Source organism: Siphateles boraxobius, unplaced genomic scaffold (genome assembly GCF_051911475.1).
Source record: "Siphateles boraxobius isolate OS27281-9 unplaced genomic scaffold, OSU_SipBor_1 130, whole genome shotgun sequence".
In the NCBI taxonomy this organism is placed as follows: domain Eukaryota; kingdom Metazoa; phylum Chordata; class Actinopteri; order Cypriniformes; family Leuciscidae; genus Siphateles; species Siphateles boraxobius.
The window spans coordinates 18227600-18255153 of NW_027508734.1; the positions used below are offsets into that span (position 1 = coordinate 18227600).

At 36.1% G+C, this 27554-nt stretch overlaps 3 protein-coding genes across 9 annotated transcripts; 1 reads left to right on the plus strand and 2 right to left on the minus strand.

Annotated features, from left to right (window-relative positions):
- Positions 1 to 1803: 1803 nt before the first annotated feature.
- On the minus strand, positions 1804 to 15001 carry LOC143737232 (phospholipid scramblase 1-like). 4 transcript variants are annotated; one of them, XM_077228337.1, is made up of 9 exons: positions 14759 to 15001; positions 14049 to 14176; positions 6969 to 7187; positions 6194 to 6258; positions 5696 to 5738; positions 5261 to 5481; positions 3659 to 3820; positions 3368 to 3532; positions 1804 to 3128 (listed from the first exon to the last, which is right to left on the minus strand). In XM_077228337.1, the coding sequence occupies exons 2-9, from the start codon at positions 14059 to 14061 to the stop codon at positions 3069 to 3071; spliced, it is 948 nt and encodes a 315-aa protein (XP_077084452.1). In that variant the 5' UTR covers positions 14062 to 14176; positions 14759 to 15001; the 3' UTR covers positions 1804 to 3068. The 4 variants fall into 4 exon arrangements, with proteins under 4 accessions (XP_077084452.1, XP_077084453.1, XP_077084454.1 ...); XM_077228338.1 differs by having other exon boundaries at positions 14049 to 14118; positions 14759 to 14994; XM_077228339.1 differs by having other exon boundaries at positions 6969 to 7178; positions 14049 to 14118; positions 14759 to 14889.
- Positions 15002 to 19838: 4837 nt separating this feature from the next.
- LOC143737235 (uncharacterized) lies at positions 19839 to 21303 on the plus strand. Of its 4 annotated transcripts, XM_077228345.1 has the most exons (5): positions 19851 to 19953; positions 20196 to 20294; positions 20444 to 20643; positions 20870 to 20933; positions 21038 to 21303. In XM_077228345.1, exons 2-5 carry the CDS (start codon positions 20196 to 20198, stop codon positions 21074 to 21076), a joined length of 402 nt encoding a protein of 133 aa, XP_077084460.1. In that variant the 5' UTR covers positions 19851 to 19953; the 3' UTR covers positions 21077 to 21303. The 4 variants fall into 4 exon arrangements, with proteins under 4 accessions (XP_077084459.1, XP_077084460.1, XP_077084458.1 ...); XM_077228344.1 differs by having other exon boundaries at positions 19839 to 19953; positions 20870 to 21090; XM_077228343.1 differs by lacking the exon at positions 19851 to 19953 and having other exon boundaries at positions 20107 to 20294; positions 21038 to 21183.
- Positions 21304 to 21401: 98 nt separating this feature from the next.
- On the minus strand, positions 21402 to 27464 carry phf23b (PHD finger protein 23b). The gene is made up of 5 exons (XM_077228341.1): positions 26968 to 27464; positions 25740 to 25771; positions 25563 to 25655; positions 24276 to 24873; positions 21402 to 22920 (listed from the first exon to the last, which is right to left on the minus strand). The coding sequence occupies exons 1-5, from the start codon at positions 26993 to 26995 to the stop codon at positions 22727 to 22729; spliced, it is 945 nt and encodes a 314-aa protein (XP_077084456.1). The 5' UTR covers positions 26996 to 27464; the 3' UTR covers positions 21402 to 22726.
- Positions 27465 to 27554: the final 90 nt, after the last annotated feature.

Genomic DNA, 27554 nt, shown 5'->3' on the forward strand with positions numbered 1-27554 from the left:
AATGATGCACCTCAATAACAGCACAGATGTTTGCTTTTGCACCTGTCGCTGGTGAAAGACTGGTTGGTCCCTTTCGTCTTTGGGACTGAGACTCGGTGTCCATTTTCTCCCAAAAACGAGCTGAAACATGGACTCATCTGACCACAGCACACATTCCCACTGTCTTCTAGACCATCTGAGATGAGCTCAGGCCCAGAGAACCCGCCGGCATCTCCACATAGAACTGATTTAAAGCTTTCTCCTTGCGTAACAGAGATTCAAGAGGCATTTCTTGATGCAGCGTAAGACTGTGTTCAGTGAAAACGGTTTTCCAAATTACTCCTGAGCACATGTGGCTGTATTTAATGGATTAGCATGATGGTATCTTGTGCAATGCCATCTGAGGGCTCAAAGGTCACACACATTCAACAGAGGTCTACTGCCTTACCCAACACAGACTGAGATTTCTCTGGATTCCCTGAATCTTGTGACAATATTATGTATGGAAGATGATAAAAGACAAATTCTTTGCAATCTTGCATTGAGAAATGTGATTTTTTAATTGTTTGACAATTCTCTCATGATATTTGGCACAAAGTGATGAGCCATGACCCATCTTTGATTAAAAAGACTGAGGAACACTTTTACACCCAAACACGATACCCTCAACTATTACCAATTCACCTGCTCATTGTGGACTGTTTCAAAAGAGTTGGATAATCTAATCTGGATACTCTTTTCAATTTTATTTGGTCTCTGTCCCAACTTTTTTGGGGTGTGTTGCAGCCATCAAAATCAAAATTTGTTCATATTTACAAAATACAATTATGTTGGTCAGTGAAAACATTGGAAAACGTTTCTTTGTACTTTTGTCAACTAATAAAAGGTTAAATAGAATGAACAAATCACAGATTCTTTTTTTTTACTGCATTTTACAAAATGTCCCAACTTTTTCTGATTTGGGGTTGTATATAAATGGTAATTTTCTGGCAGCAGAGTTTCCAGAGAATGTCTGTTAAGAACAGAAAATGTCGTTGAATTAAAATCAGAGATAATCTGTAAAAACAAAACAAAAACATAAACTGGGATTTCACTGTAAATTGTAAAAACAAATATTTATACAGTGTAAGTAATGCGAGTATAATATTGTGAAATTATTTCATTTGAGTTCAAACAAAGAATATTTCTTAATATAAAATTACACTAAACACTGCTCAAACAGCTGAATATATCTGAAACTCTACTGAATAAAATAAAATAAACCGAAACACTAACATATCTCCCTCCTATTCAATAAAAAACATGAACATTCAACATTTATTCTCTATTGAGTTCAACTATTTTCTAGTAAGTGCAATAAACTTTCACTAATGGTTAAGTGAACATCACTCATTTCATTTAGTAAATGTGGCTGTTTGAAAGTAAACTTAACAGATTATCTTTTTAATTTTAACAGTACTTTCCTTTTTTTTTAAACAGACTTTCTCTAGAAAATCTGCTGCAGCACAAATTACCATTTATTTTTACTGTACAGATCCATAAACTGAATTTATAGATTATTACTGCTAAAATGAACATTGCTCAGTGTGCACACTAATGTTAAAGTTACTCTGAAGCAGTGTTGATGAGATATTATTTAACATCATACACAAGATTTCAGTCTATTTTAGCAATATTACCAGCATTTCAAAAATACAGGAAAAAAATACACTGCACAGCTAATATAAAATTACAGATTGATTTTTTTACAGTGCCAATATTCCAATATGTCGGTTTTAGAATTTTTCCTAGATCCAGTCATAAAAATCACACAAATCACCAACATAATATTATACGTTTATTATGTATAATGTTACACTAATATTTCACATTATAGAAATTAATATAAACACAGACAAAAAGACACACATGTATAGTGATTATGGATGGGTAGACCAGGGAGTTTTGTAACTCTCAGTTGAACAAATTAGTAATTAGCTGCCGTGGTGGTAAATTTGATTAACATAGAAAATTTGTGTACAACAATTTTAAACTGATGTCTAACTATTATTGTTACAATGTAAGTGGTAGCCTACTTTAGAGAACAACTTTCATTTGCAGTGTATAATGTGAGAAAATATCAAAGTTTAAGGAAAATAGTGAACAAAACACGGGCGTTAAACAAAAAGTGTTAACACTCCTCACTCTGCATATTTTTATATGGTTATCTACATTTAATATATTCTCACATTGATAGAAGGCCAGTCTATATATAGCAAACCAGGACAAAAACATTGCCATATGGTATGTAACGACAGAAAACTTTTACTTAATAGTTTTTAGAATAATTTCCTGAATTGTTATTTGTATTTCATGCTACTCATTTATTTAATTGGCAAACATTTAATATTTAAGACCATCCTAAGATTTGAGAGCGGTTCAATGGGAGGCTGGTTTTCCAAGCGCCCTCTGTAGGACACTATTTCTTCACACACTGAAAAAAACCCTACTAGTCAATACAAATTGGCTTTCTATCCGTTTTAAGTAACAAGTAACCTGCTAGTTGTACTGCCCACTTCATCATGCATTATTTGGCTGTGTAGGAACATTTGTGTACATTGACAAAAATGCTTTGCGTTTAGCACAATAAAAGTGAATTTCCTTCTAAAAGACAGAAAAATATACTTTATGAATGAGAATTCAAAAAAACAAACATGTATATGGTATTTTTCTAAGAAAAAGGTTAACAAAAACATACAAATGTTAGCTGCTTATGCTGTAACAGAAATTTGTTCAGTGATTTATTTTAGGCAATGACTGTTTTAAAGGTACCAGTGAACAGTTATTCATGATACCTCAGATATCATTGTAAATATTACTGGTCATGTGAGCACTATAAAATGACCATGAACATGTCCTTCAGGTTCACTGCAGTGGCAGCTTTCTATTAGGTTTGGTTACTTAAGAAAACACAGGAAATTAAGGGAGTCCAGACTTTGATGAAATTACCACAGTCTGTAGATAGCCTGTTTAAAAGAGACCTGAAATGTTTGCAAAGTGATGCGAGTTAGTTGAAAATGTGTTCCTTTATAAGTAACTTTTCAGGAGCTCTAAGAGAACACAGTATTGCGCTGGTTTGTGTCTCCAACTTTTTCAAAGAACATGAAATCCTATGAAAAGAAAAAGAGAAAAAAAATCAAAGCGTCAGAACAGATATCCAGTGCGTAAGAATGTGTTCTAGTCTATGTGATTTCTATTTTATTTTATATTTTTATATTGATCGTAGTTGCATAATGGTAAACGATCTGTACTCTTATGCATACTGGAATGCCCTCTAAGGTATTACCTAGCACTTCAGGCTACCATCTATTGTGTGGATCATTAAATGTGTTGTTAGTTTAATACTCACAATAAGGAAGCAAGTGCCCAAAAGTACAGCCTTCATCTTAACATCCATGTCCAGAGGGAACTGAATGCCAAAGTTGTCAGTGTCAGTGAAGACTTCCTTTAACAGGCCGCTCCACTGCTTACTGATCCGACCGATAGGCTTCCCACTACCGTCTTTGCCTTTGAGCTAAAGAAAGAAATACGACTTTATGGTGAGAACCCACCAGCTTTTGCTTGATTTGCAAGATTTTGCTTGGTGTCATAATAACGTATGCCTTTGAATTTAAATTTCAATCCAATTCTAAATAGCTACCTCGAAGTTCACATCACCACAGCAGTTACATGCCAAGCAGGGTCCCTCGAGCTTCATCATAGTCTCCTTGTTGGGCCCCTGGATGGAAAATCTTGGATAACAGGGGTGCCAGTCCTGCTTCACATACCCTATGGTCGTTCCAGGGGGGGCCTGTACCTCCATCTGAAGGAGACATATTCAAAAGAAGACGTCGTTATTTACAGTATATACATAACAAATGACAAATGTATAGCAATTCCCAAATAGACTTTTTCAGCTAATAGCTATGTGTGCCGGTACGGTTCTTGAAAGAAGTCTCTTATGCTCATCAAGGCTGCATTTATTCGATTGAAAATGTCAAAAACAGTAATAATACTTTGAAATATTATTACACTGTAAAATAACTTTTCCTATTTTAATATATTTTCAAATATAATTAATTCCTGTGATGAAAAGCTGAATTTTCAGCATCATTACTCCAGTCTTCAGTGTCACATGATCCTCCAGAAATCATTCTAATATGCAGATTCGGTGATCAAGAAACATTTATTATAATTCTTTTTTAATCACTTTTGGAAACAGCGGTGTTGCTTTACAGTTTTGAGGAAACTGTGATAGATTTTTTCAGGACTCGTAGACGAATAGAAAGAACCGCATTTATTTGAAATATAAATAGTTTTAACATTATAAATGTCTTTACTGTCTCTTTTGATCAATGTAATGCGTCCTTGCTGAATAATTGATTTCTTTCAAAAGCTTATTGACCTTAAACTTTTGCACAGTAGTGTACACGTAAACTAAATGAACAGTGTGACTGTTGACTGTCAGACTCATTCTTTAGGTTAACACAGACTCTATGCCATTTACAACTCATAAGTCACACACATGTTCCTGTCAGTAGTAGATCACACAACATGTCCTTTAGATGGGTCACTAGCTGAAACACAACACAAAGATCAGATCCTATACCGTGATTAGATGTAAACATTTCAGGTTTTTGAGACTTAACTAACAACTAAATTAACTTTTTGTGACATTTTTACTTTTAAACCTAGAATGCATGAACAAAGAAAACTACACGAATGCATAAAGAAGGTCAAAACGACCCATATTGGAATCAATAGTTTTCTTCAAAAAAAATGAGTCCTATTAATGAAATAATTGATGATTCAATTGATGATTCACAAATGTTTTAATATAAGAAACATGCTTATTTCTCCACTTTCCTTGTAGATATAAAATACAAAATATGAAATAGTATTGTTAACCTATCCGAACCTGTAAAATGACATCAACTGATTATCCATATGACTATAAGTACTAGTTTTTCTGTATCTCAAGTTTTATTTAAAAAATTTTAAGTTTAATTTTCTATGTTCTCTGCAAGTGTGGAAAACTTTGTCTTCAGCGAACTTTGTCAAATGATTGAACTTCAACTTTGACTCCTGGTCTGCATTGAGCATACTGGTCTCTTTATGTGGCTTAACTATAATTCCCTTACATTATTATTGACAAAACATTTAACCAAAAATACTGTGTTGAGTCATAATTCAACACACCCACTCCATGCAATCTAGGGTTAATCTTACATTAGCTTTGATATGACCTGTGTGTTAGCCATACCTCTTGCAGGCAGCAGGGGCACCAACAGGAGACACAACGGTAAGGTCGGATGAGTCGTATGACCTCTCGGTCAGTGTTGTCTTTGATCTTCATGTCAAAGCTGCGCAGGGCACCACAGCAGTTGCGTGTGCAGCAGTCATTTTTTTCTTTGGCAGAGAAGATCTTTTGACCGAGGCTGTTCTTGATCTCATACTGGTTGTTGGTCTCAAAGCCAATGAATGCTGTATGCGGAGAAGTCGAAAAAAACTTTACAATTAAACTACGAGTTAAAACAAGTCTCTGGTTTAAACAAAGTGTAACAAAAAAAGCAACGGTCAATAAAATGGTCTCAGGGTTAAAAAATAGAAACGGGCAGCATGTGCTTTAATGCACATACTGCACTGAAATATAGTAAACAGCTTCAACTACATATACATAATAAACAAAAAGACGTACCCTCTAACAACTCCACTTTCTGATGAATAAGGATCTGGTCAACCTGAAATGCAAAGAATATACTAGTAACAAGAAAGATGGCATTTTTTCCTGTTTTCAGTGACCTTTACTACTATTTTTTTTTAAACTCCCCTTCTAAGATGAATAATGAATGCTATTCAGGTTTGTTTTGTGTAGTTATTCAATTTTGGAAGGCATCATATTTGTAATATAATAGTATAATACTTTTTGTACATGGAACTTAGCAAATTTTATTGTAAATATAATATAGTGATTTCATACATTTCAACAATTTATCATCAACTACAGACCCAGCATCGATTGAGTTCACCATGCTTTCACACAGACACGCCACCCAACTTAGAAACTCTTGGCACAGAGAAAAAAATCCCAAGATTCCCTCTCAGAACTATGACATTGTGGTGGCATTCATGGGAGTTCAACTCGTAAATACTATTTTTCCGACATGACTTTAATGCACCAAAAGACATGGCCTACCTGAGTGAGGTACTCCAGTCCAGGTGGTACTCCAGCAGGCACTGACACTGGTGCAGCTACAGGTGCTACAGAAGGTTGATAAAGGCACATCACAATCAGTCAGCTTGCATAATGCAAAAAATGCTTTGCATTGTCCTCATAGTATTAAAGTTCATTAGAATGTGTGGATACTAGAAAACCAGCATCAATGAATCCATACTATTAAATTTATTTCAGTAATTATTTGTAAATATAAGCTTTTTAAGTACTTCTGTATATATATATTAGGGCTGGGAAAAGATAAATCGCGATTAATCGCATCCAAAATAAAAGTTTGTGTTTACATAATATATGTGTGTGCACTGTGTATAATTATTTTGTATATATAAATACACACACATGCATGTATACAAAAGAAAAAAATTATATTAAGAAGAAAATTATATTTATATATTATAAATAATAAATAAATATATACAGTATATACACATGCAAATATTTCTTAAATATATACATGCATGTGTGTGTATTTATATATATACAAAATAATTATACACAGTGCACACACATATATTATGTAAACACAAACTTTTATTTTGGATGCGATTAATCTTTTCCCAGCCCTAATATATATATAGATACATACTACTATAAAATAATATATCTTAAGTATATAAGATTATATACTAATATATAATGTATAAATAATAGGATAATAGTATACACATTAACCTTTAATCTACCACCGTTTTTTAAAAACGTTTTTGTAAATTAAGTACAAATTAGACATGTTTACCTCCATACGGTTGGCCCTGCTGCAATGCTGGACTAACTGGACCAGGCTGATACATGACTGGCTGATCAGGAACCGGCTGGTACCCTACTTGAAACCCTGCAGGTGGGGCCACATATCCTGGATCTCCATAACCTCCCACGGGATAGGGGGGCATGGAGTGTCCGTCTGGCTGGGGCATGGGATACGGAGGCTGGTGTGGAGATGGGTAGCCTGGGTAGCCTGGTTTAACACAATTTCGAATGCAATGAGAGAAAACCATAATGTTAGTATATTGCTTATTTAGCTGTACTATGAAAAGAAATATTAAGCAATTATGTAAAAATCTGGAGGGAACAAAGTTTAAAATTGTAAGATACAGTATCTGGTCTTGGCTTTTTGTTTAGTTGTTTGCTTGAATGACACATTTGGTACATGCAAGTCTGCTAGATTTGTGCCGTTTTATTTCATTAATGGGGATGTTTTTGTGCAGATTATAGAGTTGGTTTGTGTATATTTTTGGATGTTGTGCTTGTATAGCTCTTTAAGATTGTGGCTTGAAGTCAGAAACTCTACATATTGTAGTCTTTGAGCTATTCTGTTGTTGATTAACTCCCGCCTGTACTTTGTTAATTTACATAAGTCAGCCTCTTTTAAGTCTTAAATCATAAACAGATGCCCTGAAATGCAGTAGAAAGTCCTGAAGACTAGGAATGTATTCTTCCATTCAAGCGGTCAATGAAAATCCCAACGCCATGCCTAATCACTGATATGATCGGAGTTGGTTTGCAGTGGATTTTAAAATGACTGGAACAACTGACCGATTTATTCTCTTTCAATCAATAAATACAGACAAACAGAATTGTGCATGTATGGTGGGTAATTCGTGTATGATTAGACTTGAGATGGTTAATGCAGGCCTCCCATGTTCTGTGGACTAAATCTATTTTAGGATGCAGAGTGCATGCGAGGCATTCCAATAGGAAAAACAAAAATAGCCACCGATAACAGAAAAGGTCATGAATAATTCATTGTAACAATATTGACCATTTGCAGTCGTTATATGAACATCATGAACAATGCATGTAATTGTGAAATAGAGAAGATGGTAAATATTTAATCACATCAGCTCTTCTCAACAACCACACTATGTTTTTTCAGACATATAAAGTAATGAAAATGAGGCATTAACTGAGTGTCAGAAATTAGGACAAATATGTAACTTCTGAATAACAAACTTTATTTGATTAAATATATATAATTAATCAAAAATAATTACCTCAAATTGCAACCCTTAAAACTTTATCATAAATAATGAAGTGAAACCCATGGCAAGGCATTTAATATACAAAGCCCCTTTTCTGATGTTTTTTTTTGTTTGTTTGTTATTAAAGGCCCAGTTTCTCTGAGTTAGTAATACAGGTTGCATGCAGAAGTATTACAACCTCAAATTATATAATATTATTTTTGAGAATATGTAATGTTATAGCATAATTTTGAACACCAGCATCAAAGAACCCCATCAGAAAATCAGTTCAGTAACATGTCCAGTTGGATCTCTCTACCAGATGGCAAACGGTTCTCGTATACAAATTTATTTCAAGATTATAAATCTTGTAGTTGGTTTCTTGATAATGATGTAGTAAAGTTGAGCCAAATAGAGGATCATTCTTTACTTGCACCTATCTACACAACCGCTCAAAAGTTTTGTTGTTGAGAAATTAATACTTTTATTAAAAAACGATGCATTAAATGAATCAAAGTGACACTAAAGAACAAATGCTGTTCTTTTGAATTTTCTACTTATGGAAGAATCCTGAAAAAAATTTACCATTGTTTCCACAAAAATATTACTGTTTTTAACATTGATGACAATAATAAATATTTGTTGCGCTCTAAATAAGCATATTAGAATGATTCTGAAGAATCATGACACTGAAGACTGGCTCCTGATGGTAAAAATTTGCTTTGCAATCACAGGAATAAATAAAATAAAATAATAGAAACAGTTAGGCCTATTTTTATGTTTGTGCTGTATTTTATCAAATAAATGTGGCTTTGGTGAGCATAAGAGACTTCTTTCAAAAACCAACCCTAAACTTTTAAACGGTAGTGTATCTCAGGAGTGAACACTGCAGCTGTAGCTTAATATTTGACACGTCTAAACCCTCCCCTTGAACAAATCCAGACCTGCCATTTTCCTAAGAAAAAGCTCAGCTTTTGAAATATTCAAATCTTTCAGGGGCGGAATGAATTTGAATGGAATAACGCTCTTTCATCACAAAGATCTCTCATTCAGGTGCTGTTGAGGCACAACCCTTAGCATCATGGGACATTATTTGAAAGGTGCCGGCTTTGCTATACAGGTCCTTCTCAAAAAATTAGCATATTGTGATGAAGTTAATTATTTTCCATAATGTAATGATAAAAATTAAACTTTCATATATTTTAGATTCATTGCACACCAACTGAAATAATTCAGGTATTTTATTGTTTTAATACTGATGATTTTGGCATACAGCTCATGAAAACCCAAAAGTCCTATCTCAAAAAATTAGCATATTTCATCAGACCAATAAAATAAGTATTTTTAATACAAAAAAAGCCAACCTTCAAATAATTATGTTCAGTTATGCACTCAATACTTGGTCGGGAATCCTTTTGCAGAAATGACTGCTTCAATACGGCGTGGCATGGAGGCAATCAGCCTGTGGCACTGCTGAGGTGTTATGGAGGCCCAGGATGCTTCGATAGCGGCCTTAAGCTCATCCAGAGTGTTGGGTCTTGCGTCTCTCAACTTTCTCTTCACAATATCCCACAGATTCTCTATGGGGTTCAGGTCAGGAGTTGGCAGGCCAATTGAGCACAGCAATACCATGGTGAGTAAACCATTTACCAGTGGTTTTGGCACTGTGAGCAGGTGCCAGGTCGTGCTGAAAAATAAAATCTTCATCTCCATAAAGCTTTTCAGCAGATGGAAGCAAGAAGTGCTCCTGATAGCTAGCTGCATTGACCCTGCCCTTGATAAAACACAGTGGACCAACACCAGCAGCTGACATGGCACCCCAGACCATCACTGACTGTGGGTACTTGACACTGGACTTCAGGCATTTTGGCATTTCCTTCTCCCCAGTCTTCTTCCAGACTCTGGCACCTTGATTTCCGAATGACATGCAAAATTTGCTTTCATCCGAAAAAAGTACTTTGGACCACTGAGCAACAGTCCAGTGGTGCTTCTCTGTAGCCCAGGTCAGGCGCTTCTGCCGCTGTTTCTGGTTCAAAAGTGGCTTGACCTGGGGAATGCGGCACCTGTAGCCCATTTCCTGCACACGCCTGTGCACGGTGGCTCTGGATGTTTCTACTCCAGACTCAGTCCTCTGCTTCCGCAGGTCCCCCAAGGTCTGGAATCGGTCCTTCTCCACAATCTTCCTCAGGCTCCGGTCACCTCTTCTCGTTGTGCAGCGTTTTTTGCCACACTTTTTCCTTCCCACAGACTTCCCACTGAGGTGCCTTGATACAGCACTCTGGGAACAGCCTATTTCTTCAGAAATTTCTTTCTGTGTCTTACCCTTGCTTGAGGGTGTCAATGATGGCCTTCTGGACAGCAGTCAGGTCGGCAGTCTTACCCATGATTGCGGTTTTGAGTAATGAAACAGGCTGGGAGTTTTTAAAAGCCTCAGGAATCTTTTGCAGGTGTTTAGAGTTAATTAGTTGATTCAGATGATTAGCTTAATAGCTCGTTTAGGGACCCTTTTCATGATACGCTATTTTTTGAGATAGGACTTTTGGGTTTTCATGAGCTGTATGCCAAAATCATCATATTAAAACAATAAAAGACCTGAAATATTTCAGTTGGTGTGCAATGAATCTAAAATATATGAAAGTTTAATTTTTATCATTACATTATGGAAAATAATGAACTTTAATCACAATATGCTATTTTTTGGAGAAGGACCTGTAGATGGGCTGACTTCTAAAACCAAACCACATATCTGCTATCCAACATTATGGGGCCCCTGAGAGAAGCATTTAAAGACTCAGCATTAAAGGGACATTGTGTAGGAATTTCTCCCATCTAGCGGTGAAATTGTATTTTGCATTCAAACGAATTGTGCTCTCCAGCTCCTCGCTTTTCAAATGCGTGTTGCATCTACGGTAGCTGTTATGTACCAAAAAGCAATGACAGGATGTCTTCTAACAGAACTTCGTTGAGTTTTCCTTCGGGTGAACAGGTTTGTTATTTCAAACAAACTGCAACTTGACACAACGAACAAACGAATGTTACAGTATGAATTACTGACTGACTTGCCGGGGCAGTGACAAGCGCCTCTCACTGCTCTTCTCCTCCGTTTCTGCTGCTTTCAGTTACGTGACGGTGTCTATGAACGAAAACTCGTTGTGGGAATGCATTGGCCTAGTACTTTTTGACCCTCTCTGCTATTATAGTTTTTCAAGATGGCGGAACGACATGGAAGCCTCCGTGAACCTACCCGTCACATGTATAAAGATAATAAATTCTTCGTTTACGAGGATAAGTCAGATCATTGGCAGAGGTATTTGTACACCATTGAGGACATATTTATGAATAAAAATATTGATTTTAGAAAATACTTAAAAAGCTACACATTGTCCCTTTAAGGATGATGTCTATTAAATGGTGTAACTCCACAATCATACATGCATGATCACAAATAATTATATTTCCTACCCAGACACTGAGGGGGGAAAAAAATGCAAATCAACAGATGCTTTCACTGCCAGCAGAGAGAAGACCCTGTGTGCATCAATATGCCGGAGTTCCTCAATACAGGCTTGCTGACATTTTGCTTTAGGTGAGAAAGTGTAGTTTATTTAAAGTAAATTTACTGTTATTTAAATATGCAGTTTCGCCAACAATTCTTGACCACTCACACAACTCACACTCCTGACCACAATTACTGAATTAAGAGATTGTTGAACCAGTAGTGGTTAGAAATTGCACCAATGTGGTGGACAGCATTCATGACACATTGCTTGTTGGTGAAGTTATGAAGCTTACTGATAAATGGCAGGGGCGCTTTCTGGGTCGTCTGGCAGACCAACTGAGCACACATTTAATCTAAGCCCTCAATCGTTGCTAATTTCATTATCAAGACCTGCCACATGGAATTGCATCCTGCTTCCATCATGTTATCTTACCGTTCATGAATCACATGTCCATTGCACAAAGCATTATGTTAAGTGCTGGGCAAAAAAACTCAGGTCATGTATTATTCAGACTAGCTCAATAAATTGCCTTCAGATATCCACTATTCCAATTAAATGAAAAGAGAATACACTCTTAAAAATAAAAAAAGTTATTTATTGCCATCGATGCTTCCATTAAGAAACATAGTTTGTCTATGGTACTGCTAAAACCCTCCCCAACTAACTTATCAAAACAGACTTCCTGCGTAGTATGACTGTCCCAAATAAAACCACTGACATTTACATGACATGTTTTGTGATTGTATTTTTTTGAACACTCCCTTCTTGCCATTCCTGTTTTCAGTGCTACTTAAACATTTCTTGCCTTGAGTAATTCACCAAGACAATGGATGAGGCAAGCTCTTTTGCAACAGAAAGATCCACTTTCTTAACTTGGACTAAATAGTGTCAGTCTGCTTGGTGAAACTAGCTTGAATTCCCCAGCTTGTTAAGAACACAGTTGCTCCAAAGAACGACTCCTAATGGGGTTAAGGAATCACTTGACTGCTGATTTAGCAGCAGAATGCAGTATGGTATAAAAATGGGCCTTGGGATATTTTTTTGTAAGAAAGATAGAACACAATCATCTGCTCTGAATTAAGTGCATGATACATTTACAGTTATCATAGAACTGGGTCATTTCCGGGATTTGGTGTATTTTGTGTCCCCCGTAAAAAACATGATCTTACTGCCTTAAAATAAGGAACAATATCAATTTTAAACCAGTCTTAATCATAATTAACAGCAATTTAACTAAGAACATTGAAGTTGATAAAAAAAAAAAAATTTTACAGCATTTTGAACCACCACATATCACCAATTTTTCCTGTCCCCAGGCCTGTATCCCATTTTCATGATAAATACAACCATTACTATACATGTTTTTTTTATTTTTTAGTTTGGGTAGGCTGTATCAGTAATGATTCTCTCTAATGTATATTATTTAATAATTTATTAAATGTATTTAATCATTTATTAAATCTGTCTTTAGCTTGTTCCTCAATTTATTGTCCACCCAGTTATTTTGGACTATTTTCCCTTTAAATTAAAATGACATCATATCATAAAGTAGTTATCACTTCTTTAAAGGGATAACAACTTGGGCAAGTGAGTGATATCCTCAATTATTTCAACTGTCTATTTTTTATTTTATTTAACCAATTTTATCTTTCAAATTTGATGTGGTCAACCTTGGCACTGGCAGAATGTTAAGGAAAATTTGCTTAAAAAATATTTTTAAAAATCACAGTTTTAAAGACCAAGTGGTTTGTTATTTGATAAACCTAGTATGTTAGCTTGTTCTTGCTCAGACACTGTGCATTGACTGATTTTAGATCACCCTATCATGACTACACATACATTTATTTTAAAGCCTAAGTTTTATTTTCTACATTTTATGATGGCCAACAGGCACCGAAGAGACCACCTATTTACAGATATCAGTTTTGTATGATCAGACAAACATCTTGTACAATAAGAAAAAATAGCTAGGTAAAACTAAAGCCACAGCCATTTCCTGGTGTAGGATCACAGACATCCCCCACATTCCCTTTAGTCTGTGGAAACTTATAAATGTGGAACACAGCCACTTTTGTTGGGCTACACTTCCTGAATTCCTTTCCCACTGACCTCTAGCGAAAATGTTTTCACCTTCAGTTTCACACCTTCATTGAAAAGGCACAAATCACACTTGAGAGGAAACATGTAAATAGACCGTTTTCAGCACAAGGATTGACAATGAGTTACAGCAGATGGGTACTGTGGGGGAGCTATTGCAAAACTCACTGGTTGTTTAAATCATTACGCTGCATTTCCTAAACTACAAATCCACAAACATGCTGTTGCATTTAAAGGAAAATACAAACATATTATCATTACCTGGTCCAGACATGTTGAAGACAGATGTGTGCGTTTCAGAGCCAACGCCTGTGTAGCAGCACCACGATCACTAAGTGGGCGAAGAAAATGTAGGGATTCGGGAAGTTGTGTTGTGAACTATACAATCGCTGGAAACAAGCAAAACAGGTCCAAAAGAACAGCTCAACTTGAAATGAAAAGAACCAGGTTTACATGAAGAAATACGGAAACCCAACCCGGATCTTAAAGGAAATTCGTGGACAAGATACGTGCCAAAAATGTAACAATAACTATTTTGTTTAATATTTCTTTATTTTTTGTTAGATGGCGTGAAACACACTGAAGCAATAATACCATGACGTCAGGTCAGGTGGGTGTGGCGACGGATATTAGATTGTGTTTATGGTATGAGTCAAGTTGCCTACACTGGTTTCCTAACAAAAGAAAACGGCAAATAAGTTATTGCTAAGCATTGGCGACAAAAAAGAGAAAAAGATAATGAAATGTAGAAACTGATTCATTACCCTAAATGTCTCTCGAAAAAGAGACTATTTAATCAAAATGAATTAAGATAATTGATTATAAATGTATATAGCCTAGCCAATTAACAATTTAGCGAACAAAAAATACTGCAAAAGGGTTTCCTTTAAAACGTAGACTCTAATAGCCGAGTCTTCAAAAAGGGTAATTATATATATAACGTTATATCCACCATAAAAACTCTCACTTACATCTCAGCTCTTGGGGCAGGCTTGATACTCCTCAAATAAATCTTAGGGGAAAAAATCTCCACAGAGTAGTTACTGTTGTCGCAGTGATTATTCAGATTTATGGATAGAAGAGAGTTTTAAATATTTTTTTTTCACTTTCGCTATACACTTTGGCTAAAAATAAAAAGACTGTGTATCGTTTTAACACTACGCCCAAACAAGAAGCATTCGTTTTCTCTATGAATCAGACTCCTCCCCTTTTATGACGCATTCGCATAGAAACCTGAGAAACCCGCGAGACTTCAATTAAGCAACTAGATTAACTTTTAGAAGAAAAAAGTGGATAATTCTGAGCTTATTGCAGTGTTCAGTAAACGAAAAAGAAATGGGAAGAACTTTTTTTTAATTTGTTCTTATATTTCATCCCCCACATAGGCCTAGCTTGAATTTATTTCCTGACAGACCCACGCGTGAAAACCACATAACACCCAAATACATAAACAACCATCAGCAACACCTACAATCTGCTCCGAAATGAGATACAATACTCATACCATGACCTCGTCTTAAAAAGGTGTTTTGAGTAAAAGCTTTTCATTACTTATATGATAAATAATAGATGAAAAATATAATTGTTCACTAATCAAGACATATTTTATTGGTCAAATATGGTAAATCCTTTGACCCTGTTGGCAAGGAGTAGCATCTGCCTGCAGACACGGAGGCTGCATTTTCAGGACCCCACTTCTAGGACCGCATTTCTAGGACCCTAGGTTTTTAGTGACAACGCCACCTATCGAATTAGAGGACCAGCGAAGATGAATGACATTCAGAGTGTGAGTATCAAATGCGAATCAATTTTTATTTGTTTAACTTTAAAAACAATTTTGATGCATTTCATTGGAAAGTTAACGTTGCCAACGTGCTGGTGATTTGCTAAACAGTCTTGAATGCATAGCCATCATATATTAGCCTCTAATGCTGGAAAATGAATTGCACGTTCATTTAACGGAACTGTTGCATGATAAGCCTGTGTTGACTTATTTACAGCACAATAAACTGTAGCATGTTTGTTCTGAAAGCTTGTTTATTACTCATTGTTTTTCCATTTTAATTCAGTTAAAATAATCTTAATCTTTTCACTGTCACGTGCTCACAGTCAGCCTGTTTAACGTTACCCACAATACATGTTATGTGTACGTCTCTTCATTTTGACATGGTTTTATAAAGTTGGTTGAGACATATGACATTTTAATAGTCAGACATATCCGAGAGGCCATTATAATAATTGAAATCCCACGTGTTAGATTGTGTCATTTACTGTATACTGTACTCTATATGAAGTGCTATCAAGGACACAGCTCAGGGTAGGCAATAGTATGACAAAAGATAAATAAATAAATTGGTTAAGCACTAGGCTTAGGCCAAATTTATGTCTATTTATTTTTATGAAATTAACTTAAAAATGTTTTTCAAGAAACGACATGAGTGTTTCTAGAACCTTTGTTCCGAGAACATCAAAATCATTTTTTTTTTCAAATCTTTGAACAGTATGCAATAATTGTATTATGAAAATTAATTGGTATGGAGATTGATATCATTATTTTTATCATTATCATTACTCTGTGGTAACTAAGATCTTTTAAATATGAAATTTAAAATTAGAGAGTAGAACATGGTCAACTAAATGTTCCTTATTTAAATCACTTCTCTTTCTCTCTCTTAGGAGTCAGTGATGATGTTGTCCATGTGTTTGTCCATCCATTGAAGTTCTGTCTATGTGGTTCAGGTCATGATCAAATTTGTTTTTTTGTATGTTCAAGTTCAGTGGTTATATATTATTTTGTAAAATATTTTGTGTGTTCAATTTCAGTTTTTATATATTATTTTGTAAAATATTTTGTGTGTTCATTTCAGTTATATATTATTTTGTAAAATATTTTGTGTGTTCAAGTTCAGGTGTTTTATATTATTTTGTAAAATACAAAATCTTAAATCTATCCCCAGAGTCATCCTTGTCTTCCCTCTGTACTTGAAAATGTGGTCCATAGTGACTGAAAAGACTATAAAATGATTCCTTGTTTATTTTACTTGAGTTATTATATGCTACTTAGACCCAATAATTTCTCAACATTCCTAGGAACCTGGTTTAATTGCAATAAAGAAAGTAGTATTTGGGTGTTATAAAACTTGAAAGAAAAAAAAACACTCTAATGTAGTTAAAACTGGGTGGAAATATTGCATTGGTGGCACTTTTTTCGGTCCTCCAAAACTAGGGTCCTGGAAATGCGTTCCTGGGACTGCGGTTCTTCGACTCGGTAGGTGGCGCTGTCACAAAAAACTAGGGTCTTAGAAATGCGGTCCTAGAAGTGGGGTCCTGAAAATGCAGCCTCCGGGACTGCAGACAGATAATATTGTTGGCAAGTCGGAGAAACTTGCAATGTGCTTTACCACGTTGTTTATCTCCCCCAATAGGAGGCACAACTGAGCAGATTCTGTGAAATATCTCATCCATAGCTGTTTTTAATAATCATTTCACACATTATAGACCCAGCATTTATAAAAGAAAGGACTGTGAATTTGTATGTGATGTGAATACGTGTATTTCAAGACTCAAAAGTATGCACGGTCACAGTTCACTGTAAAACAATACAAACATCAATAACAGATTATAAAAATAATCAATTATATTTCGCAAAAAAATACAATAAAGTATGTTTTGGAAAATATATTTATTTTTGCTGGTTGATGGGAGAATTCAAGACAATTAAACACTTTGCAGAGATAATGTCAAATGTTTGTTACAAGAATATTTTGTTATAGTACCACCTTGTGGAAATCCCTACTGTACACATACATGCCAACTGAAATTACTTTTTTTTACCAGTTGACATTTGATAATAAAAAAAAAATCATACACATTTTTGTACAAATTGCACTTACAAATAAGAACAATGTTGGAAACATTTGAAAACAATGTACAGAAAGATTTTACAAAACAGACACTCACCATAAAATACTAAACCCAGATAAACATAATCTGTCGAAGCGTTACAAAGAACTATGCCGTAAAACAGCTTCAATCAGCTTTTAAACCGCTCCAAATCTTCAATCTTGCTCTCAGTTTTCAACTTAAAAGACTGCATTTTCCACAGAGATTAACAATTTTGTTTCTATCTGTTATGCCCTGTCATGTATGTGGTTTAAATTGAATGTTTGGTTTAATGTGCTGCATTTTGTTTTGTAATTTAACTAGTAGACTGCATGTACACACAGTAGTCACTAAAAGAAAAAGAAAAAAAAGAGCAGGCACTTTTCACCTACTCAACATCCATAACACAAAGCTGAGAGCAGGCTGTAAACCAGTAGACAAATATATTTTCAATTTAAAGAATCGCAAATGAAGTGAGCAGTACTGTAGAAAAAAAACCTGATCCATACCTTGGATGAAATCAGAGTAGTGTAATATGCACTCTGCATATTACTCAATATCTTATTGAATCGCCAAATAAAGTGCTGAAAATGAACCACCCATTCTATCATCTGAAACGTTTTGGAAAAACGCTACTTTGTCTACAATAAATGTTATATACAATGAAAATACGCAGCCTAAAATAACATGCATAGTAAAAAAAAAGTATTGAATTTTCACAAAAACGCTGATATTGGTGCTGGCACTGGACTCTTTAGAATTTTATTGTTCTAAATTTGGAACCACTAGGTACTTATAGGGGAGAAACGAGAAGGCGGGATTGTCAAAAATGAGCACACACATTCATTTTACACTAATTAGAGTAATCAGTGGCAACAATTTGTTCCCAATCTCTGTTGACAGACATCTTGGCGGATTGCAGCGGCCCTGTTTAGTAAAGGTAGTTTATTTTCACCATGGGTTGTCTGTCAACAGCTAATCTATGTCTGGTGGCCCCAGTTGCCCGAAATAGCGATAATTAGGATAGGGAGGGAAAAGAGGAAAAGAGAAAACGTGTCAGACTGCTGGTAGGCCATCCACAGAGGCCTCTCCTGCTTTTTTTCTACTTGCTTCTGTGTGTGTGTGTTTCCTCTGTTAATACTACGACCATCCCTAATGAGACAGAGAGAGAGACCGTTCTGGTGTACGTGGATGAGCATCCAGTGTTTTGAAACTGAAATTGGGCGAGACAAGATTATCTGATACCTGAACAGGCCACACACAGACTCTCCAAATGACTGAACATTCAGAATTTGTATGAATGTCAACTAGCTAAAATGCACAGGGTTGCATAATTTAAATGCCTAATTTAACTACATCATTAATATCATATCATTCATTTTCACTTTTAATTTTTTATTTGTAATTTATTTCAAGAATATATGGTAGATTTTTAATATCAGCCATTTATCATGTTTTTGGTCATAACATTGAACCCTGCAGTTCTTGACTCAATTTTGAAGAACCCTTTATGCCCAAAAGGTTCAATGGAGAAATGTGTTAAATGAGTGAATAACGCTGCATGTTTAACGGGTTATTTTGATTTATATTGATTATTGAAATTTATTTTTTTGAAGTATTTTATTAGCTACTTCATAAAATTGAATTAAAATAAAGAAATGAATCAAAACTCTATGCCATGATTGGAACCTCTATGAAGTGCCTGACAGAACCCTTTAAATGTTTTCTTTGTCCTTCAGAATTTGAAAATCAGTGCAGAAATCACATTGTCACATTTATTTACAGAATTGTTTAGTTAGGAGTTAACACAACATAGCTAAATTAAAGCCTTACACGCCTTTCAGGGCAATTTTGGGCAATTTACATTTGGAATTAATAGTTTATCTATTGTATGAAATATAAGAATATCCCAAACATGTCATTATGAAATACTGACTTTTAAGTGTCTTATAATATTCTCTGGGTGCCCTCAAAGTAGATATTGTCTTGTCAACTTGTTAACCTGAGTTTGAACTAGAACAACAACCAAAATGAAGCTTTTATCATGTTCTAATCTTTTTGGAGGGAGGGTGAAGTCATGCTAGACACACCGACTCCCTTTATCCATAATTTCCTGGTCATCCTATATAAACCCACCCCAGCTTCAGGTCTACAAATACCCAAAACACACATGCCCTTGACAAAGAGGACGGCAAGGCAACATAGACAGACAAGACAGGACAGAGCAGGATTGTCAAACAACCCCTGAAGAACCTTCTAAAGGACAGACGAATTCACCAAGAAGGTAAATACCAGAAACACAATATACTTTTATTAGATTCTGAATTTTGTCCTAATAATTGAGCTGAATTTGACACATTATTCTTAACACGTGGCCAGTGAGAGCAAACAGGAACTCCGTGTGAACTAGAAGTTTGAAACAACTTCCAAACAGTGATTGTATTCACTGTGAACAGTTTGTCGTTAAATCAAATCTTTGAAACAATTTTCCTCAATATAATATTTGGTGTGATGTTGTACCCTCAGATGATGTGCTCCCGGTGTTTGCTACTTATTCTGGTTGTCTACTTCTTGATGGACGAGCTTTATGCTTTCCTGATACCAGACAGACTGCGAATGAAAAGAGTAAATATCACATTACTTAAACGCTTCATTTATCCTCTTCTCAACAGAATACACATTTATATACAGTTCTGATGCTTTTTAATACAGCATTGTATAGACACATTTTGAAACATATCAGATGTATTAAAAATGCATCTAATTCCCTGCAGAGCTATCACAGGTCGGATCAGGAGATGTCACCACACATCTATGAGCTCTCTGATCTGGCAGACTTGTTCCCAGGAAATGAAGGTGAAATGACTCGGGACTGGGATCCCAATCCGGCTAAGTCTCCTGCCTTCTTTTCCCCTTTGGAACGTATCAACGTGCAACCAGCAACCGGCAACCGACGCAAAAACAAGGATAAGAGGTCAGTTGGAATCTTTACGCAGTTTAAAAAATGTATTCCATTAAATATAACATTTTAAAATAATTTTGTAACATATATATTTATAAAATGTAATTCTTTTAAATCTCTATTTATTTTACAAATTGTAAATTGATTTTGAATTTTTTTTTGTATTAATAGTTCTCCATAGCAGCTATTCTATGTTGAGCCCAAATTTATACTTTTTCTACATTTGTTCCCCCATTAGGAGGAGGATCACTGTTCCTCTGGACCCCATTGGCAGCTCCCGTTTGTCTACTTGGAAAAGAAAGGTATTTTCAGACAAGAGAAAATCAGGGTGGCTTGGCTTTATACATTTGAAGTAAAGACTGCATATCCAACCAATGTTAAAATATTTCCTCCCCCCCCCCCTTAGGAGGAACCTGGAGATTTTAAGGAGTATGACGCAAAGTGATCAAGCTGACAGATTACATATACCGTAAAAAATTACAATTTATTATGTTGTGTAGTTTTAGTTCTTTTTTGGTTTCTTTTAAGTCATTGCATCTCAGGTTTATGAACTGTGACTTATTTATTTGTATTTATGTTTTATGAACATTAGCTTATTAGCTCCCTCTAGTGGGATACAAACTGACAGACGCTGTACTGGTGTTGCTGCAAAATAAAACCTTCATGGATAAACTACGGAGTCTTGTCTAATGTTCTTTCAATTTATGTTAAAATGTATCATGTCTCTGTGAATTAAAATAAGCTAGAATTGGAAAATAAGACATTCAAAGCCCAATAAAGAAAAGTTTTATTTCTTCAGGTAGTTAAAGAGAACGATATCAGATGCCAAAAAATATACCTTTTGCTTTGCTTTTCTCTTCACTTTCACATATGTACACTTCTCAAAATCTGTGCTATTTACAGACTGAAACATAGGCAAGAGATGTTCGGTTTATGGGGATTTCCAGTCCCCCTTGCTTCACAAACAAACAAAAAAATAAATCCAAACAATAGTCTCCAAACTAATTCAAATGAAAGAGCTCTTAGCATAAATGAGTAATCTTCACCAGTTCTCAGAGTTTAAAACCCCCAAACAATTACAACCATTTAATTCGAGGACAGCTTCAGCAAAGCTCCTAAATCTAGCCTTCACATCTTATTAAACTGAAATCTTCCAAAAATCTCAACACGTTGAAAAAAAAAATAACACTATGTTGTGCAAGTGATTAAAGACTGAAGAGTTCTGATAGATTCTTCGACAAAGTACATGGGTTAACATACTGTACATTACCAGTAGAGTTAGAAGAAATTAATGTTTGATATATCAATAATTGCAACTGAAAGGATTCCCTGCTTAAATGACTCATATAGCTATTTATATTTGATCATCTAATATATATGTTAGCTGACTGAAGTTAATTTGGGTGTGACAAACATAAATTAAGCAGGTGTATGATCACCAACAGGAAAAGGCATTCAGACTAACACAATACATCTACTATTCTTCAAAAAAAGCCATTTATCCAAATGAAACAAAAAATTATCAACTGGACAGTACACTAAGAAATAATGAATTTTCTAATAGCAGTGGTGTCAACAATTTCTCAAATCTTTGGCAAATTCATGACAACATTTTCCTGTAATTTGTATAGTTTTATTTTATTTTAAGTAGACTATTTTAAATTGTAGTATCAATACAACCAATATAGTATACATTTGTGGAAACTGTAGGGTGGAAACGGTGCCCTCTAACTTTTTCCACAAAGTAAAATAGTGCCAATTAACCAATATGCAAGCCAATCATTTCAAATGTCAATTTGATGTGACAAAAGGATAGTTTACAAACGAGCCGTCACATTTAAGCCAAACAGAATTCACATTACTCATGGTCTAATATCCAACTCAGGAGGTAAGAGATTAATTCAAACATAATTTTTCCATCTGTATTTGAGACCTCTGACTGCAAAACGTAATGAGTAACTAGTTACCAAAACTAGAAATGCAAAGAAAGTAGAAAAAAAAAAAGAAAAAAAAAATTCTTAACTGAAAATGGTGTCGGGTACAAAAACTGGAGAACCGGGAACATTCAGAGCTTGGAGGGAATGAACTCCCTCATCTAAGTGTCTTTTTTCTGACTTGACCGCCGAGAGTCTCTGCATTTGTGGCAATTAAATATGTCAGGCACATTAGACTTCTTAATTTTGGCGCAAGAGAGGTGCACCCACACGCTGCACTGACTACATTCAATCATGGGGCGTCCTGCAAAGGGTTTACCGCAGTAACAGGTGATTAAATCCCACGAATCGTCCCCTGTAAGGAAAAGATAAATAAAATAAATATATCAAAAACTAAAGAAAAACTAAGTCCTACACATAAAAAAATAATTGATATATGTGTGTGTGTGTGTGTATTCACTATATATATATATATATATATATATATATATATATATTAGGGGTGCGTCGATCCGATACTCAGTATCGGTATTGCTCCGATACTAGCAATATTTGCCGGATCGGGTATCGCCAGACGAGACCATCCAAATACGATCCGATATTGTAGCCTACGAATGTCATTGTTATACAACACAAAAGGCACAAAAACATTATAAAGCACTATAATGTTTTCGTGTACTGTATTCCAAGATTTCTGAAGCCATTACATATAGTTTAATGTGAGGTACAGATTTAAATCGTTAACTTAATCTTCACCTAAGTGCTTCCCTCCGCTGCGACTGTCAGTCATTCTCAGCACTCAAACAGCGCGTCGCGCTCGGGTAAAACAGTCAACACGATGAAACTCTCTCCAAGATGAGTCAATGTTCCTATTATTATAATGTAGATATGTAGATAAAGGTCTATGGTTTGCATAAAAGGACTTTAACGTGCTGGAGTTTCACATGTTACTTTCAACCGGGTGTCTGTTAGATCACAACACAACTCCTCAGTGATCACAACACTGGAGTAGAGAGCGATATAATTGCTCTTCACGCGCACATTAACTGATATTTAAAACTGTTAAAAGGCTCAAACTAATGAATAAATAAAGAAATATATTTATATCTAACTTTTGTGCTTTGAACTTTTCAATGCGAAGCGCTGCGCGCCGTGACTCCATGTTGCTTCGAGCGCTTCATTCTGCGCACGGGATGCGCATAAGGTTTCGTGCCGCTCTGAATTCGAGCACTTCATATTACAATACTTTTGCGCAATGGCAGTTTATTGATAGCCTTAGTTGTTCTGTCCAATCTATGTATCATATGTTGCTGCTTCATTAAAAAGTTACGCTTAAAATTTTAAAATAAATGTATTTTAATTATATAGTATATATTTTGTCTGTATTGTTTTACAAAGTAAGGAAAATAATGTTTAAGTCAAGCTTTGATGCCTTTAACAAAATAATAATCCCAGTCTCTTCCCCACAGTGAGGCATACAGATACAGTTTATTAGGTAATTTGGAACTGTTTTTTTAATTATTATTTTAGTATTGGATCGGATCGGTATCGGCCAATACTGAGTCCCAGGTATCGGAATCGGTATCGGAGGCAAAAAAAGCGGATCGTGCCACCCCTAATATATATATATATATATACACACAAACACACACATATACATACACACACAAACAACTGATCTAAATCTTCATCCGTCCCTAATAAACTAACCTGACTCCACCATTATGTCTTCATCCGCTATCCAAGTCTCGCCTTCACTGGAGCTCATATCTGCCTCTTGGGTGGCCTCCTCCTTCTCCTCTTTACCCTGTGCCTGTAGTCTGCGCTCAGTCATTGCTCCCGGGTCCGAATGCTCCTCTCCATGGCCGAGACCATTCTCAGAGTCTGACTCGCTGTGGGCCGAGCTCTTAAGCTTCTTAAGGGCTTTGGACTGTTTGGGGTTTTTACTGCGCTTGATCCTTGCACGTTTCTCGCCACCACTGCTACTGCCAGCGCCTGAACCTAGAGAAAGACGCTTCAGCTTCTTGTCCTTTTTGCGTTCAGCTTTGCTGGCCACTTGGTCCTCATAGAAAGAGTCTTTTAAACGCATTTTGTCCATCAGGGAACTGTCAGATGAGAGCCGCCGCATACTCTTGTTGCTCTTATTGGCACGAGCCTTGCGAACGAAGGTGTGTATGGTGTGCAAGTCCGAAGTGCCATGACTCCAGCTGGGAGCCATGTTAGAACTCGCTCCACCTAAAACACTGCCTTCTCCTGAAGCACCAGAGTTACTTGGAGAACTGGAGGATGCTCCCGACCATGGCCTTTCCTGCCAACAGAAACAAGCACACAAATCTCAATCTGGATGAATCGGATGATATTTGGTATTAAAATACCAAAGCCATCACTGACATCTAGAAATACAGGTTCAAAAGACCAGTAAAAGTTCAAGAGGACATTCAAAGGTAAATGTACATTTACAGGTTAAACCAGGAGTGTCCAATCCTGATCCTGGAGGGCCAACATCCTGCAGAGTTTTGCTCCAACTTGTCCTAAAACACCTGCCCAGAAGATTCTAGTAAACCTGAAGACCTTAATTACCTTGGTGCAGGACAGTGGCCTTCCAGGAGCAGGACAGGACACCCCTGGGTTGCACTCGGTAAATCTGCAGTTTATCACTGTTATAATCTGCAGGTCATCATTGTTAATTTCATAAAAATTCAGCACTGTTTTTTTTTTAAACTCCTGAGTTTAAAAACTATCAGCTAATTAATTATCCAACTTAGTTATCATCTGAAAAATCAAGTATAGCTGGTTGACCTCTACCAATCAAGGGGCTGGTTGCACCAACTGTGCACAAGTTACAACTGAGCCTAGTTTTGACAAGGAGGCACAAAGCTATAACTTGCCCACAGATGTCAAAATGCTGCAGCACTTGGAGGTCTTCGGGAACATGAATTTCAATGAGCTTCAATACATAAAACCACACATAAATGTAAAACAATGTTCCATTCTTACCTCCTTTGGAGAAGGAATGTAACCAGCATATGCAAGAACAAAACTGCAAAACTTGTTGAAGTCCTCCACTGTCCTCTTTCTTCTCTCTGATGGCTGGACATGAACATCAATCATTAGCATTGTGACAAGCACTGCCATCTGTAGGGTGAATTTTTTTTATTTCCTTGTTCGACTTACCAGAGTCTCTGCTTTGCACTTCAGTAATGAATCTATGTAGCAAAAAGAAAGGGAAAGACTCACATTAATTTGTGGCTAAACAACAGTTTTGACCGAAGGAACGTTGCACGGAGTCGATTTGTGCCGTTTTCAGTGGTACAAACCTAGTAAAAAGTGCGTTTTCGACGGTAAGCTAACTGTGCTATTCCTCGCGACACCCTGTTGATCGAGGCGTAAAATTCAAGTGCTCAAAGCACCATTTTACATCCAAAAACCCACACGGTTTGAAGGACTTAAGCTGTGGAGAAAACTAGACTAATTTAGCGACATACACAGTAGCTAAGCTAAACCAGTGATAAAGGAACAAGGACGCAGCAGCATGCGGCTTAAACCTTAATTTTCGACGTCGAAACAAGCCAAGACAACTTCTCTGGTTTGGAAATTCTTATAAAATCATAAATGGTTGAATATGGAGTATTTACAACAACCAAATCAATAAGTGCTAAAAGGAGATCAGACACCATCGTCAAAACATTGAACGTTAACTTTAAATGTTACCTCGGCGGCAAAACAATGGGTTAACGTTACAGTCAAGCAGCGAAATGCTAACGTTACAACGCTAAGCACAATACAGTGACCTGTGTTAAAAAAACAACATTGTTGTCTTAAATGGTATACAAATATCAGAGAAAACGCCGAACTGTGTATTAAACAAAATACATTTAACTGCCATCGGGTTAAAAATGATCAACAGCACCAACTACTTTGAAAAGACAGCTGGTTTAACTGTTACTTGGCGAAGACAAAATGCGCAAAGATGCGTAACTGTGGATTTGGAAACGTACACATTAAATCATTTAAACAGAAATCAGTGGTTGGACATCAGGAATGCTTTTGAATCATACAGTAACTGCTTAACGACTAGCAACAACCAACTCGACTAATTTCACTCCATTGCACAAGATAGCAACTTGGCCAATCCCTGGATGAACCAGCTCGTCAGCGCAAGTAAAATATCCACTACTACATTACCACGATCATACACTACAAAGTGACTGGCAATGATTCAGGCTTACAAGTAGAAATCAGACTTATAAACTAAAGAGTATGTTACATTACTACAGTATTAAAGCTGCTAACTGCTAAAGCTGCTAGCTGACTCTGCTAAAACTGATCGTTGATGGGTGTTGCTTATCACAACATGGTTAAAGTTTAAATATTTAAAATCAAAGTCAAGATTTTTCCTTACCTTGGTGCTCGGACATTATTCCAAGCATTGTCGCCTAATAAACTCGATCCTATTCAGTTGGATGACACCGAGCAGCGTCAATCTTCGCCCGGCTTGGGCGCAGCAAGCCCCGGCTGACCAGCTATATAGTCTGGTTAGCTGGGCATTAGAATGACTTGTACGACGATTTTACTTCGTTTTACAAACGGATCCAATGGAATATCGCTGGATCTTGAGTCCCTGGAAGGATTAATTAACTTAATTTTGGTCAGCAAGTAGCGTTGCAAAAATAATCAAGCTTCTATTACCTAACGGACCACCAAGTGAAAAAGAACCAATAATAAAACCAAGGATCCAGCATTTTTTTGCAAACAAATTTTAGTAATATGAACTCTGCGTTCGGGCTATTATCATTTTTTACGAAGGGGGAAAACGACCAAAGTTCCCAAAAAAATTACGTGTGCGTGTCGCCTCACCAAAGTCGACGATGTCAACTGACTCAAGAAACCCCTTGCGGTGAAATTGCCGTTGCGATGTAAAATTTGCCCTGTAAGTGTTAATGGGGAATGTAGTTCAACTAATGATTTTTTTCGACAGACTGCACTGAA

Coding starts and splice junctions, on each gene's coding strand:
- LOC143737232 (XM_077228337.1), bottom strand. Junction 5,739..6,193: donor GACTGGAGTACCTCACTCAG/GTAGGCCATGTC, acceptor TTTGCATTTCAG/GTTGACCAGATCCTTATTCA. Junction 3,533..3,658: donor GTGGTGATGTGAACTTCGAG/GTAGCTATTTAG, acceptor TTCTTTCTTTAG/CTCAAAGGCAAAGACGGTAG.
- LOC143737235 (XM_077228342.1), top strand. CDS start 20,181: ATGTTGTACCCTCAGATGATGTGCTCCCGGTGTTTGCTACTTATTCTG. Junction 20,295..20,443: donor ACAGACTGCGAATGAAAAGA/GTAAATATCACA, acceptor AATTCCCTGCAG/AGCTATCACAGGTCGGATCA. Junction 20,644..20,869: donor CGCAAAAACAAGGATAAGAG/GTCAGTTGGAAT, acceptor TTCCCCCATTAG/GAGGAGGATCACTGTTCCTC.
- phf23b (XM_077228341.1), bottom strand. CDS start 26,995: ATGCTTGGAATAATGTCCGAGCACCAAG. Junction 25,772..26,967: donor AATAATGTCCGAGCACCAAG/GTAAGGAAAAAT, acceptor TTTGCTACATAG/ATTCATTACTGAAGTGCAAA. Junction 25,656..25,739: donor AGTGCAAAGCAGAGACTCTG/GTAAGTCGAACA, acceptor GTTCATGTCCAG/CCATCAGAGAGAAGAAAGAG.